The 16,640-nt window shown below is 40.5% G+C and overlaps 1 protein-coding gene across 1 annotated transcript in view; it reads right to left on the bottom strand.

The window, feature by feature from the left end:
• The window catches only part of HSD17B4 (hydroxysteroid 17-beta dehydrogenase 4), a 104,822-nt gene that overhangs the window by 66,543 nt on the left and 21,639 nt on the right, over positions 1 to 16,640 (bottom strand). The window contains exons 3-4 of the mRNA XM_055429357.2: positions 15,885 to 15,992; positions 1,352 to 1,411 (exon numbers count right to left, since the gene is read on the bottom strand). Coding sequence (XP_055285332.2) covers positions 1,352 to 1,411; positions 15,885 to 15,992 — 168 coding nt within the window. The remainder of the gene's footprint in view (positions 1 to 1,351; positions 1,412 to 15,884; positions 15,993 to 16,640) is intronic.

Raw genomic sequence — 16,640 nt, 5'->3', positions numbered from 1 at the left:
ATTAGAATTATTTAATAACTATTAAATATAAACTAGTGTTAGTTGATCAGTCATGTCTGACCCTTTGAGACTCCATGGACTGTAGACTACCAGAGTCCTCTTTCCATGGAATTCTCCAGGCAAGAATACTGTAGTGGTTGCCAGGGCATATTTCTGACTCAGGAATTTAACCCAATCTGCATTGAAGGCAGAATCTTTACCATCTGAATCACCAGGGAAGCCCATAATTATAATTACTTCCACTCCGTTCCATTCTGTCGCTCAGTCGTGTCTGACTCTTTGCGACCCCATGAATCACAGCATGCCAGACCTTCCTGTCCACCACCAATTCACGGAGTTCACCCAAACTCATGTCCATCGAGGCAGTGATGCCATCCAGCCATCTCATTCTCTGTCGTCCCCGTCTCCTCCTGCCCCCAATCACTCCCAGCATCAGAGTCTTTTCCAATGAGTCAACTCGTCGCATGAGGTGGCCAAAGTATTGCAGTTTCAGCTTTAGCATCAGTCCTTCCAATGAACACCCAGGATTGATCTCCTCCAGAATGGACTGGTTGGATCTCCTTGCAGTCCAAGGGACTCTCATGAGTCTTCTCCAGCACCACAGTTCAAAAGCATCAATTCTTCAGCAATCAGCTTTCTTCACAGTCCACTTTCTTCACAGTCCAACTCTCACATCCATACACGACCACGGAAAAAACCATAGCCTTGACTAGATAGACCTTTGTTGGCAAAGTAATGTCTCTGCTTTTTAATATGCTATCTAGGTTGGTCATAACTTTCCTTCCAAGGAATAAGCATCTTTTAATCATACCTCTGATATACATGCCTGGAAAATCCCATGGATGGAGGAGCCTGGTAGGCTACAGTCCATGGGGTCACAAAGAGTTGGACACGACTGAGCGACTTCTCTTTTGCTCTTTCTTTCTTTCTGATATACATATATAATCATACCCCCAATATATTGGGGGTATAATTAAATTATTATATCTTTAATAGTTATTAAATAATTATATAATCGTGTAACTTATTGTATATTATATATGTATTTTTATACATTGGGGATATGGTTAAGTTACTATAAAAAGGAAACTTAGACAATGCTTTTAAGTTTTTCTAAAGGCCTTTAAAATACAAAAACAAACAACCCATCCAACACCTACATGCATACAAACTGTCACATCAAGCCCTTTGTGGAATAAGATTAGGGTATGTTAAAAAATTAAATTTTAAAACAAATCTAAAAATTTGATTACCAAGAAAGAGTTTTTAGCAAACAAAAGTAAAATAAAAAATAATTCATTAGAAAGTTAGAACCCGCTCTGTTAGTACCATAAATGCAAAGAAACATCACCTATTTTTCCAAAAGCATCCAGTGCTGCCTTCACAATCTTCTCTCCTTCTTCCACTGAATCTGAAGGAAAGGGAAATAAGGACAAAACTTCAGTAATAATCCTCACAAATGACTTCTAAATTCTGTGGATCAGAGTACATGACAGATACAATTCATTGAAGAGAATTCATTTCCAGGAAAAATACATTTATATTGTAGGCATATAACAAACTAAAATATAATCTACATTACAAAAGAAATTTAGTCCCTAAGACAATTCTTTAACCTACCAAAAAAAAAAAAAAGGAGCTGGGTAAATAACCAGCATTTGACAAATAATATCAAAGACAGCACTGCCTAATAGAACCGTGTCTTATGAAAATGAATATGTCCCTATTTCTGCACTAACACAGTAGCCATGAACCACCTGTGGCTACTGGGCACTTGAAATGTGGCTAGGATGACAAATTGATTATTATTTCATTTCTATTGCATTTTAAGTTTTCACATAGGACTTCTCCTTAAGGATGCAAATGAGAGGGAAAGAAAGAAGAGTGTATTTAATTTGAAAAAGCATGGTCAAGTCTATATGACTACATTTGGAAAACAAACCGACTGTTTTTATAATGTTCTTGTTGCTTAGTTGCTAAGTTGTGTCCAACTCTTGAGACCCTGTGGACTGCAGCCCACCAGGCTCCTCTGTCCATGGGATTTCCCTGGCAAGAATACTGGAGTAGGTTGCATTTCCTCCTCCAGGGGATCTTCCCGACGCAGGTATCAAACTCACATCTCATGCAGTGCATGTGGATTCTTTACCACTGAGCCACCAAGGAAGCCCTTTTTTATAATATAATACTAATCACAAAAAGCAAAGCTCAATGAAATATTATCGCCTTGTTATTTTCTGCTAATCAGCCCAGGAGAAGGGCTGATATCACCAGAGCTGTGTGTCAAATGGTCAGCTGTCAACTCAACATCACCAGTGTTTCTTTCTACTTTCTCTGCAGTCACAGGATGAGCCAGGGCCCTTCTCTGAGGCCCATACAGTCCTGAGTTAGATCTTTCAAAGAGAGATACTCACTTAAAAGTAGAAAAGTAGGAGGCTTCAGGGGCAGGCAGTCTCATGAGCAGGCTGCAGACATGACACTGGCAGCACATGCAGGCAGGCTCTTGAGAACCACCTGCCACAGGCTGAGATGGTCTCCTACAGCCTCACTGACTTGCACCAGCCCAGACCTTCCAATGGTAAGCCTCAAACTCTCTGTATAAAACCCTTCACTCTGGGAAAACCGAGAGAGGCTTCTGTTTTCCTGACTGAATTCTGACTAATATACTTTGTATATAGAAACTGAGGGGCGGAGAGAAGAGTCTGAAATTTTTATTTAAAATTAAATTCTTTAAAAATTAGAATTTTTTTCTAAATGTGAAAACACTTTCCTAGACTCTCAAAGCAGAAATAAGATACTAAAATATCTGTCTCTTTATTCCCCTGAGCACAAAAAACAAATCATATCCTATCTTCTTCCCTCTAAAATTTCAAAACAAAGACACAGGCAATTTAATTTTCTCCCTGGCCCACACACAAAAAAATCTAATTTGCAGAAAAGTCACTAAACACTAGCTTTTTAAAAGTAAATCTATTCAAGAGGATTCCTTACAAATACTATTAGAATCAGGTGGCCCTAAGATGGCAGAGGAATAGGACAGGGACACCACTTTCTCCCCACAAATTCATCCAAAGATCATTTGAACGCTTAGCAAATCCACAAAACAACTTCTGAACGCTGGCAGAGGATACCAGGCACCCAGAAAGGCAACCATTGTCTTCAAAAGGAGGTAGGACAAAACATAAAAAGATAAAAAGAGAGACAAAAGAGTTAGGGACAGAGACCCGTTCCGGGGAGGGAGTCGTGAAAGAGGAGAAGTTTCCAAACACCAGGAAAGCCTCTCACTGGTGGGTCTGTGGGGAGTTTTGGAATCTCAGGGCAACATAACCAGGAGGGGAAATAAATAACAAATAAATAAAACCCACAGATTATGTGCCTAACCACAACTCCTAGCGGAGAAGTAGCCCAGACGCTCGCATCTGCCACCAGCAAGCGGGGGCTGAACAGGGAGGCACAGGCTGCATTGCTTAGGGTAAGGACCGGGCCTGAATGCCCTGAGGACAATCTGAGGAAGCTAACGTGAGATAGCAACCCAAATTGTGGGATAGCCAGAGAGAGGAAAAAAAAGAGAGAGAACTTTCCCACGAAAAGCTCTAACCTAAGGCACTGCCAGCCCGCTCACAGAACAAAGGACTGAGTGAATACCACAGGACAGCTAGCCTGCTGCGGAACGGCCCATCCCCTGCTGGAGGCAGAGAGGCAGCAGGCGACAGCCAGAGCCAGAAAAGGGCAATCTTGGCCCCAGAGACGGCTTCCTCTACCAAACTGCGAGCAGGCTCCCAGCTGTTAACCAAATCTTCCTGGGATCCTGGACAGTTGACATCTGCCAGGAGGGTCGCAGCCAGAGATCAGCTGCACACAGGAGACACACAGCACACCTGAGACGGTGCTCCCACTGCGCACCCAGGAAACCAAGCAGCTGGGAAGGGGAGGTGATAAGACGCACCACACACCTGGGGAGAGTGCACTCGCCAAGCACCTGTCGCCTAAGCTGCTCGGACCTGGGAAGGGCGCAAAATGCATGCCCAACTGAGTCTGTGCCTTTGTGGAGTACCCGAGAACCCGAACCTGAGCAGCTTAGACCTGGGAAGTGCATGGAACCCAGGGACTGCTTTAGACAGTTCCCCTGCAGAGCAACCTGGAGCCTGAGCAGTGTAGACCAGGAAAGCACACACGTCATGAACGGGGGCAAACCCAGTGTGGCCCAGGCACTGCGAGTACTCCCCACACACGCCAGTGATATTTGTTAGCATTGTTCCTCCCTCCCCACAGCACAACTGAAAAAATGAGCCTAAATAAGTGACCACCACCGCCCCCTTGTGTCAGGACAGAAATTAGACACTGAAGAGACTTAGAAGACAAAATAAACAGAGGGAATAGCTTTGGAAGTGACAGGTGTAACAGATTAAAACCCTGTAGTTAGCACCAACTACATTGAAAGGGGCCTTTTAGACCTTGAGAAGTATAAGCTTGAACAAGGAACTATCTGAAACTGAACTGACCCCACACTGCCTGCAACAGCTCCAGAGAAATTCCTAGATATATTTTACTATTATCATTTTTTTATTTTTAAGTCTGTTCTTACTCGCTTAATTTTCATTTTATAACCTATTATCTTGCAAAAAAGACCCTTTTTTAAAGCAAATTTCATATATATTTTTTATAATTCTTGTGACTTTGTTTTGTTTTTTTTAATATTGTATTTTTGAGAGTCTAGCCTCTACACTAGATTTTTAATCTTAGGTTTTTTGTACTTGCTCTCAATTTTGTACCTTTAAGACTCCAATCTTCAGTACCCATTTTTACTTAGGAGTGTGATTACTGGCTTGATTGCCCACTCCCCCTTTGACTCTCCTTTTTCTCCCCCAGGTCACCTCTATCTCCTCCCTCCCCCTTCTCTTCTCTACCCAACTCTGTGAGTCTCTTTTGGTGTTCTGGGCTGTGAATAACACTTAGGGAACTGATTACTGGCTAGCTTGTTCTCTCCCCTTTTGATGCCCCCTCTTCTCCTCCTGGTCACCTCTGTCTCCCTCCTCCCTCTTCTCTTCTCCATGTAACTCTGAGAACCTCTCTAGGTGTCCCTCACCGTGGAGAATCTTTTCTCCATTAACCTAGATGCTTTATCATTGGTGCTGTATGGATGGAGAAGTCTTGAAGCTACTGTAAGAATAAGACTGAAAACCAGAGGCAGGAGGCTTAAGTCCAAAACCTGAGAAGACCAGAAATGTTCTGGTCTTCCCTGACTCCAGGGAACATTAATCAATAAGAGCTCATCCAAAAGCCTCCACACCTACACTGAAACCAAGCCCCACCCAAGAGCCAACAAGTTTCAGAGCAAGACATACCACATTAATTCTCCAGCAATGCAGGAACATAGCCCTGAGCTTTAATATACAGGCTGCCCAAAGTCACACCAAACCCACAGACACCTCAGAACTCACTACTGGACACTTCATTGCACTCCAGAAAAAAGAGATCCAGCTCCACCCACCAAAACACCAACGCAAGCTTCCCTAACCAGGAAACCTTGACAACCCATTCATCCAACCCCACCCACAAGGAGGAACCTCCACAAAAAGGAACCACAAACTTCTAGCATACAGAAAGGCCACCCCAAACACAGCAATCTAAACAAGATGAAAAGGCATAGAAATACTCAGCAGGTAAAGGAACATGATAAATGCCCACCAAAATAACAAATGAGGAGACAGGGAGTCTACCTGAAAAAGAATTCAGAATAATGATAGTAAAAATGATCCAGAATCTTGAAAACAAAATGGAGTTACAGATAAACAGATTAGAACAAAGGATTGAGAAGATGCAAGATATGTTTAACAAGGACCTAGGAGAAATGGAGAAGGAAATGGCAACCCACTCCAGTGTTCTTGCCTGGAGAATCCCAGGGAAGGCGGAGCCTGGTGGGCTTCCATCTATGGGGTCACACAGAGTCGGACATGACTGAAGTGACTTAGCAGCAGCAGCAGCAGGAGAAATAAAAAAGAGTCAATCAATAATGTATAATGCAATAACAGATCAAAAACACTCTGCAGGGAACCAACAGTAGAATAACTGAGGCAGAAGATAGGATAAGTGAGGTGGAAGATAGAATGGTGGAAATAAACGAAGCAGAAACGAAAAAAGAAAAAAGCATTAAAAGAAATGAGGACAGCCTCAGAGACCTCTGGGACAATGTCAAACACCCAAACATTCGAATCACAGGAGTCCCAGAAGACGACAAAAAGAAAGGCCATGAGAAAATACTTCAGGAGATAATAGTTGAAAACTTCCCTAAAATGGGGAAGGAAATAGCCACCCAAGTCCAAGAAACATGGAGAGTCCCAAACAGGATAAATCCAAGGCAAAAAACCCCAAGACCATTTATTAATCAAATTACAAAGATCAAACTCAAAGAACAGATATTAAAAGCAGCAAGGGAAAAACAACAAATAACACACAAGGGGATCCCCATAATGATAACAGCTGATCTTTCAACAGAAACTCTTCAGGCCAGAAGGGAATGGCAGGACATACTTAAAGTGATGAAAGAGAAAAACCTGCAACCCAGATCACTGTACCCAGCAAGGATCTCATTCAAATATGAAGGAGAAATCAAAAGCTTTACAGACAAGCAAAAGCTCAGAGAATTCAGCAACACCAAACCAGTTCTTGCTACGCCGGCCCCAGCGGCGCAGGTGGGAGAGACGCCGGCCCCAGCGCAACCAACCATGCAAAGAAGCGCGGTCAAGAGGAGCTACCCCATGCTTGAGGTTAGGGCCGGCGGCAGAGAGGAGCTACCCCACGTCCAATAGGCGGTGGCTGCGCAGGCGCAGGAGGGCCAAGAGGAGCTACTCCAAGTTCAAGGTCAGGAGGGGCGGCCTTGAGGAGATACCCCTCGTCCAAGGTAAGGTGCAGCGGCTGCGCTTTGCTGGAACAGCTGTGAAGACAGATCCCACGCCCAAGGTAAGAGAAACCCAAATAAGACAATATGTATTGCGAGGGGGCATCACAGGGCAGACAAACTGAAATCATAATCACAGGAAACTAGTCTATCTGATCAAATGGACCACAGCCCAATGTGGTCCACTGGAGAAGGGAATGGCAAACCACTTCAGTATACTTGCCTTGAGAAACCCATGAACAGTATCAAAGGGCAAAATGATAGGATACTGAATGAGGAATTCCTCAGGTCGGTAGGTGCCCAGTATGCTACTGGAGATCAGTGGAGAAATAACTCCAGAAAGAATGAAGGGATGGAGTCAAAGCAAAACAAATACCTACCTGTGGATGTAACCGGTGATAGAAGCAAGGTCCGGTGCTGTAAAGAGCAATATTGCATAGGAACCTGGAATGTTAGGTCCATGAATCAAAGTAAATTGGAAGTGCTCAAACAGGAGATGGCAAGAGTAAACACAAACATTCTAGCAATCAGTGAACTAAAATGGACTGGAATGGGTGAATTTAACTCAGATGACCATGGTTTCTACTACTGTGGGCAGGAATCCCTTAGAAGAAATGGAGTAGCCATCAGGGTCAACAAAAGAGTCCGAAATGCAGTACTTGGATGCAATCTTAAAAACGACAGAATGATTTCTGTTCGATTCCAAGGCAAATCATTCAATATTACAGTAATCCAGGCCTATGCCCCAACCGGTAACGCTGAAGAAGCTGAAGTTGAATGGTTCTATGAAGACCTACAAGACCTTTTAGGGCTAACACCCAAAAAAGATGTTCTTTTCATCATAGGGGACTGGAATGCAAAAGTAGGAAGTCAAGAAACACCTGGAGTAACAGGCAAATTTGGCCTTGGAGCACGGAATGAAGCAGGGCAAAGGCTTATAGAGTTTTGTCAAGAGAACGCACTGGTCATAGCAAACACCCTCTACCAACAACACAAGAGAAGACTCTACACATGGACATCACCAGATGGTCAACACCGAAATCAGATTGATTATATTCTCTGCAGCCAAAGATGGAAAAGCTCTATACAGTCAGCAAAAATAAGACCAGGAGCTGACTGTGGCTCAGATCATGAAATCCTTATTGCCAAATTCACACTGAAATTGAAGAAAGTAGGGAAAACCACTAGACCATTCAGGTATGACCTAAATCAAATCCCTTATGATTATACAGTGGAAGTGACAAATAGATTTAAGGGACTAGATCTGATAGATAGAGTGCCTGATGAACTCTGGATGGAGGTTCATGACATTGTACAGGAGACAGGGACCAAGACCATCCCCATGGAAAAGAAATGCAAAAAAGCAAAATGGCTGTCTGAGGAGGACTTACAAATAGCTGTGAAAAGAAGAGAAGCGAAAAGCAAAGGAGAAAAGGAAAGATATAAGCATCTGAATGCAGAGTTCCAAAGAATAGCAAGGAGAGATAAGAAAGCCTTCCTCAGCGATCAATGCAAAGAAATAGAGGAAAACAACAGAAAAGGAAAAACAAGAGATCTCTTCAAGAAAATCAGAGATTCCAAGGGAACGTTTCATGCAAAGATGGGCTCAATAAAGGACAGAAATGGTATGGACCTAACAGAAGCAGAAGATATTAAGAAGAGGTGGCAAGAATACACAGAAGAACTGTACAAAAAAGATCTTCACGATCAAGATAATCATGATAACGTGATCACTGACCTAGAGCCAGACATCTTGGAATGTGAAGACAAGTGGGCCTTAGAAAGCATCATGACGAACAAAGCTAGTGGAGGTGATGGAATTCCAGTTGAGCTATTTCAAATCCTGAAAGATGATGCTGTGAAAGTGCTGCACTCAATATGCCAGCAAATTTGGAAAACTCAGCAATGGCCACAGGACTGGAAAAGGTCAGTCTTCATTCCAATCCCAAAGAAAGGCGATGCCAAAGAATGCTCAAACTACCGCACAATTGCACTCATCTCACACGCTAGTAAAGTCATGCTCAAAATTCTCCAAGCCAGGCTTCAGCAATATGTGAACCGTGAACTCCCAGATGTTCAAGCAGGTTTTAGAAAAGGCAGAGGCACCAGAGATCAAATTGCCAACATGCGCTGGATCATGGAGAAAGCAAGAGAGTTCCAGAAAAACATCTATTTCTGCTTCATTGACTGTGCCAAAGCCTTTGACTGTGTGGATCACAATAAACTGTGGAAAATTCTGAAAGAGATGGGAATACCAGACCACCGTATGCAGGTCAGGAAGCAACAGTCAGAACTGTACATGGAACAACAGACTGGTTCCAAATAGGAAAAGAAGTACGTCAAGGCTGTATATTGTCACCTTGCTTATTTAACTTATATGCAGAGTATATCATGAGTACATGCAGAATACACTGGGCTGGAAGAAGCACAAGCTGGAATCAAGATTGCCAGGAGAAATATCAATAACCTCAGATATACAGATGACATCACCCTTAAGGCAGAAAGTGAAGAGGAACTCAAAAGCCTCTTCATGAAAGTGTAAGAGAAGAGTGAAAAGGTTGGCTTGAAGCTCAACATTCAGAAAACAAAGATCATGGCATCTGGTCCCATCACTTCATGGGAAATAGATGGAAAAACAGTGGAAACAGTGTCAGACTTTATTTTCTTGGGCTCCAAAATCACTGCGGATGCTAATTGCAGCCAGAAATTAAAAGACGCTTACTCCTTGGAAGGAAAGTTATGACCAACCTAGACAGTATATTAAAAAGCAGAGACATTACTTTGCCAACCAAGGTCCATCTAGTCAAGGCTATGGTTTTTCCCGTGGTCATGTATGGATGTGAGAGTTGGACTGTGAAGAAAGCTGATTGCCAAAGAATTGATGCTTTTGAACTGTGGTGCTGGAGAAGACTCTTGAGAGTCCTGTGGACTGCAAGGAGATCCAACCAGTCCATTCTAAAGGAGATCGATCCTTGGTGTTCATTGGGAGGACTGATGTTGAGGCTGAAACTCCAATACTTTGGCCACCTCATGAGACGAGTTGACTCACTGGAAAAGACTCTGATGCTGGGAAGGATTGGGGGCAGGAGGAGAAGGAGACGACAGAGAATGAGATGGCTGGATGGCATCACCGACTCGATGGAGATGAGTTTGAGTGAACTCCGGGAGTTGGTGATGGACAGGGAGGCCTGGCGTGCTGTGATTCATGGGGTTGCAAAGAGTTGGACATGACTGAGCGACTGAACTGAACTCAAAGGATCTTCTCTAGACAGGAAACACAGAAAAAGTGTATAAACTCAAACCCAAAACAACAAAGTAAATTGCAACAGGATCATACTTATCAATAATTACCTTAAATATAAACGGGTTGAATGCCCCAACCAAAAGATAAAGACTGGTTGAATGGATACAAAAAGAAGACCCTATATACGCTGTCTACAAGAGACCCACATCAAAACAAGGGACACATACCGACTGAAAGGGAAGGGCTGAAAAAAGATATTTCATTCAAATGGAGAGCAAAAGAAAGCATGAGTAGCAATACTCATATCAGCTACATAGACTTTGAAATAAAGGCTGTGAAAAGAGGCAAAGAAGGACACTACATAATGATCAAAGGATCAATCCAAGAAGAAAATATAACAATTATAAATACACATGCACCCAACATAGGAGCACTGCAATATGTAAGGCAAATGCTAACAAGTATGAAAGGGGAAATTAACAATAACACAATAGTGGGAGACTTTAATACCCAACTCACACCTATGGATAGATTGACTAAACAGAAAATTAGCAAGGAAACACAAACTTTAAATGATACAATGAACCCTTAGACCTAATTGATATCTATAGGACATTTCACCCAAAAACAATGAATTTCACCTTTTTCTCAAGCACACAGGGAACCTTCTCCAGGATAGATCACATCCTGGGCCATAAACCGAGTCGTGGTAAATTCAAAGCAATTGAAATCATTCCAAGTATCTTTTCTGATCACAATGCATTAAGGTTAGCTGTCAACTAAAGGAAAAAAACTATTAAAAATACCAACATATGAAGGCTAAACAACACGCTTCTGACAACAAATCACAGAAGAAATAAAAAAAGTAATCAAAATATGCACAGAAACGAATAAAAATGAAAACACAACAACCCAAAACCTATCAGTTCAGTTCAGTTCAGTCACTCAGTCGTGTCTGACTTTTTGCGACTCCATGAATCACAGCACACCAGGCCTCCCTGTCTATCACCAACTCCCAGAGTTTATTCAAACTCATGTCCATCGAGTCGGTGATGCCATCCGGCCATCTCATCCTCTGTTGTCCCCTTCTCCTCCTTCCCCCAATCCCTCCCAGCATCAGGGTCTTTCCCAGTGAGTCAACTCTTTGCATGAGGAGGCCAAAGTATTGGAGTTTCAGCTTTAGCATCAGTCCTTCCAATGAACACCCAGGATTGATCTCCTTTAGAATGGACTGATTGGATATCCTTGCAGTCCAAGGGACTCTCAAGAGTCTTCTCCAACACCACAGTTCAAAAGCATCAATTCTTTGGCAATCAGCTTTCTTCACAGTCCAACTCTCACGTCCATACATGACTACTGGAAAAACCAGAGCCTTGACTAGACGGACCTTGGTTGGCAAAGTAATGACTCTACTGTTTAATATGCTATCTAGGTTGGTCATAACTTTCCTTCCAGGAGTAAGCGTCTTTTAATTTCCTGGCTGCAATCACCATCTGCAGTGATTTTGGAGCCCAAAAAAATAAAGTCTGACAGTTTCCACCGTTTCCCCATCTATTTCCCATGAAGTGATGGGACCAGATGCCATGATCTTAGTTTTCTAAATGTTGAGCTTTAAGCCAACTTTCTCTGGGACTCAGTAAAATCAGTGCTATGGGGAAGGTTCATAACAATACAAGCTTATGTCAAGAAACAAGAGAAAAATCAAATAAATAACCTAACTCTACACTTAAAGCAACTAGAAAAGGAAAAAATGAAGAGCCCCAGGGCTAGTACAAGGAAAGAAATCATAAAAATTAGGGCAGAAATAAATGCAAAAGAAACAAAGGAGACCATAGCAAAAATCAACAAAGCTAAAAGTTGGTTGTTTGAGAAGATAAATAAAATAGACAAACCATTAGCCAGACTCATCAAGAAAAAAAGGGAGAAGAATTAAATCAACAAAATTAGAAATGAAAATGGAGAAATCACATCAGAAAACATAGAAACACAAAGGATCATAAGAGACTACTATCAGCAACAATATGCCAATAAAATGGACAACTTAGAAGAAATGGACAGATTCTTAGAAAAGTATAACTTTCCAAAACTGAACCCAGAAGAAATAGAAAATCTTAATAGACCCATCACAAGCATGGAAATCGAAACTGTAGTCAGAAATCTTCCAGCAAACAAGAGCCCAGGACCAGATGGCTTCACAGCTGAATTGTACCAAAAATTTAGAGTCAAGCTAACACCTATCCAACTCAAAGTCTTCCAGAAAATTGCATAGGAAGGTAAACTTCCAAACTCATTCTATGAGGCCACCATCTCCCTAATACCAAAACCAGACAAAGATGCCACAAAAAAAGAAAACTACAGGCCAATATCGCTGATGAACATAGATGCAAAAGTCCTTAACAAAATTCTAGCAAACAGAATCCAACAACATATTAAAAAGTTCATACATCATGACCAAGTGGGCTTTATCCTAGGGATGCAAGAATTCTCTAATATCTGCAAATCAATCAATGTGATACACCACATTAACAAATTGAAAGATAAAAACCATATGATTATCTCAATAGATGCAGACAAAGCCTTTGACAAAATTCAACATCCATTTATGATAAAGCAGGATTAGAAGGAACATACCTCAACATAATAAAAGCCATATATGATAAACCCACAGCAAACATTATCCTCAATGGTGAAAAATTGAAAGCATTTCCCCTAAAGTCAGGAACAAGACAAGGGTGCCCACTCTCACCACTACTATTCAACACAGTTTTGGAAGTTTTAACCACAGCAATCAGAGAAGAAAAAGAAATAAAAGAAATCCAGACTGGAAAAGAAGTAAAACTATCACTGTTTGCAGATGACATGATCCTCTACATAGAAAACCCTAAAGACTCCACCAGAAAATTACTAATCAATGAATATAGTAAAGTTTCAGGATATAAAATTAACACAGAGAAATCCCTTGCATTCCTATACACTAACAATGGGAAAACAGAAAGAGAAATTAAGGAAACAATTTCATTCACCATTGCAAAGAAAAGAATAAAATACTTAGGAATAAATCTACCTAAAGAAACAAAAGACCTATATACAGAAACTATAAAACACTGATGAAAGAAATCAAAGATGACACAAAAAGATGGAGAAATATACCATGTTAATGGATCTGAAGAATCAATACAGTGAAAATGAGTATACTACCCGAAGCAATCTATAGATTCAATGCAATCCCTATTAAGCTGCTGCTGCTGCTGCTGCTAAGTCACGTCAGTTGTGTCCGACTCTGTGCGACCCCATAGATGGCAGCCCACCAGGCTCCCCCATCCCTGGGATTCTCCAGGCAAGAACACTGGAGTGGGTTGCCATTTCCATTTTGCAGGGAACTAGAACAAATAATTTCACAATTTGTATGGAAATACAAAAAAACCTCGAATAGCCAAAGCAATCTTGAGAAAGAAGAATGGAACTGGAGGAATCAACTTGCCTGACTTCATAAAGCTACAGTCATCAAGAGAGTATGGTACTGGCACAAAGACAGAAATATAGATCAATGAAACAAAATAGAAAGCCCAGGGATAAATCCACACACCTATGGACACTTTATCTTTGACAAAGGAGGCAAGAATATACAATGGAGGAAAGATAATCTCTTTAACAAGTGGTGCTGGGAAAACTAGTCAACCATTTGTAAAAGAATGAAACTAGAACACTTTCTAACACCATACACAAAAATAAACTCAAAATGGATTAAATATCTAAATGTAAGACCAGAAACTATAAAACTCCTAGAGGAAAACATAGGCAAAACACTCTCTGACATAAATCACAGCAGGATCCTCTATGACCCACCTCCCAGAGTAATGGAAATAAAAGCAAAAATAAACAAATGGGACCTAACTAAACTTAAAAGCTTTTGCACAACGAAGGGAACTATAAGAAAAGTTAAAAGACAGCCTTCAGAATGGGAGAAAATAATAGCAAACGAAGCAATGGACAAAGAATTAATCTCAAAAATATACAAGCAACTCCTGCAGCTCAATTCCAGAAAAATAAACGACCCAATCAAAAAATGGGCCAAAGAACAGACATTTCTCCAAAGAAGACATTCAGATGGCTAACAAACACACAAAAAGATGCTCAACATCACTCATTATCAGAGAAATTCAAATCAAAACCACAATGAGGTACCATCTCACACCAGTCAAAATGCCTGCTATCAAAAAGTCTACAAACAATAAATGCTGGAGAGGGTGTGGAGAAAAGGGAACTCTCTTACACTGTTGGTGGGAATGCAAACTGTACAGCCACTATGGAGAACAGTGCGGAGATTCTTTACAAAACTGGAAATACAACTGCCATATGACCCAGCAATCCCACTGCTGGGCATACACACCCAGGAAACCAGAATTGAAAGAGACACATGTACCCCAATGTTCATTGCAGCACTGTTTATAATAGCCAGGACATGGAAGCAACCTAGATGTCCATCTGCAGACGAATGGATAAGAAAGCTGTGGTACATATACATAATGGAATATTACTCAACCATTAAAAAGAATGCATTCGAATCAGTTCTAGTGAGGTGGATGAAACTGGAGCCTATTATACAGAGTGAACTAAGTCAGAAAGAAAAACACCAGTACAGTATACTAACACATATATATGGAATTTAGAAAGATGGTAACAATGACCCTATATGCAAGACAGCAAAGGAAACACAGATATATAATAAAGTCTTTTGCACTCTGTGGGAAAAGGCGAGGATGGGAGGATTTGAGAGAATAGCATTGAAACATGTATATTATCATATGTGAAACAGATCTCCAGTTCAGGTTTGATGCATGAAACAGGGTGCCCAGGACTGGTGAACTGGGATAACCCTGAGGGATGGGATGGAGAGGGAGGTAGGAGGGGGCTTCAGGATGGGGAACACATGTACACCCATGGTTGATTCATGTCAGTGTATGGCAAAAACCACTACAATATTATAATTAGCCTGCAATTAAAATAGATACATTAATTTAAAACAAAACAAAACAAATACTATTAGAATCAATGTATTAAACATTGAACATTAAAAATTAAATATCAAACATTAAAGGCTATATTTGCTGTTTTTCATGATTTTTTCTTTATTCTTAAAGCCTACTTTTGACTCTTTTTATAAAGTTAAGAAAGTTACATATAGCAATGATTTCCTGTGCAGAATGGAATATGAAAGCTGGGTACAGAAATGGGGCATTTCATTTCTTACACTATATTACTTTAAGAAATATAAAAAAAAAATTTTAAGAATTTAATGTAATTCTGTAGAAATATAGGAGATGTTTTAGCCTTTAAGAACAAGAATAAGGACTTCCCTGGGGGTCCAGTGGCTAAGACTCCGAGCTCCCAATGCAGAAGACCCAGGTTCAATCCCTAGTCAGGAAACGAGATCCCACAAACTGCAACTAAGACCCAATGCAGTCACAAGAGCATATTCATATCCACATTTACAGTAATGTACTGGTTATATCACGTGCTCATTACTAAAAACAACTGAATAAAATTTAGACATGAAATAATCTACATCAAAAAAAATCTCACATATAAAATCTGTTGCTAAACATCTTTGGTAGACTTAGATAAAATCTAATTTCATAATTACACTTGAATGCTGAGATATTTGCTCAGTGATTTATTAACATGAGAAATAGCATTAGTTGAGGAACAATAAAAGAAACAGTATAATTCTCTCAAATACCATACCATAGTTAGCCACTGCTTTTCCACCTTTCCTTCTTATTTCTTCAACAACCTTATCAGCAGCTAAGGAGCCTTTGCCAACTCCTGTGAAGTCCCCTCCTAGGTCATTCACTGCAATGCAAAAATAAACAAATAAGAATTCAGTTTTAGACCTTAAAAATACGAGGTGGAATGAAATTATATAATTAGCATATGTTTTCAGTCATCTTCCTAACTCCCTCCTACTGTATATCCATTCTACTGAAGACACCATGATATATGTACTTTCAAAACATGTCTCTTTGTTTTTAAATATAGATATGAAGCAGTGAAAATATTTAAACACAGGTTCATGCCATGAAATTTTTAAGTGTGCAAGCTTCTTTTTTGGAAAGCAAAAGACTGAGTCAACCCATTTTTAGAAAAAAAAGATCACTTTTAAGAGTAAACACAGAGGAAAACTGTATGGACATCCTTCAGAAAAAATTAAAAATAGAACTGCCACATGATCCAGCAATCCCACTTCTGGGTATTTATTCAAAAGAATTGAAATCAGGAACTGAAGAGATAACAGAACTCCAGTGTTCAATGCAGCACTATTCACAATAGCCAAGATGTGCAAACAATCTAAATATCAATTGACAGACAAAATAGATAAAGAAGTGGAACATACATACAATGTACTATTATTTAGCCTTTAAAAAAAAAAAGAAGGAAATTTTGCAATATGTAACAACATGGATAAACCCTGAAGATAATAAGGTAACCCAGTCACAGAAG

The sequence above is a fragment of the Moschus berezovskii genome, chromosome 8, assembly GCF_049115385.1.
Source record: "Moschus berezovskii isolate FMDL1 chromosome 8, NW_MosBer_1.0, whole genome shotgun sequence".
NCBI classification, from domain to species: Eukaryota; Metazoa; Chordata; class Mammalia; order Artiodactyla; family Moschidae; genus Moschus; species Moschus berezovskii.
Note: the sequence above shows the minus strand (reverse complement) of the source record. Positions and strands in the feature narration are given on the sequence as shown.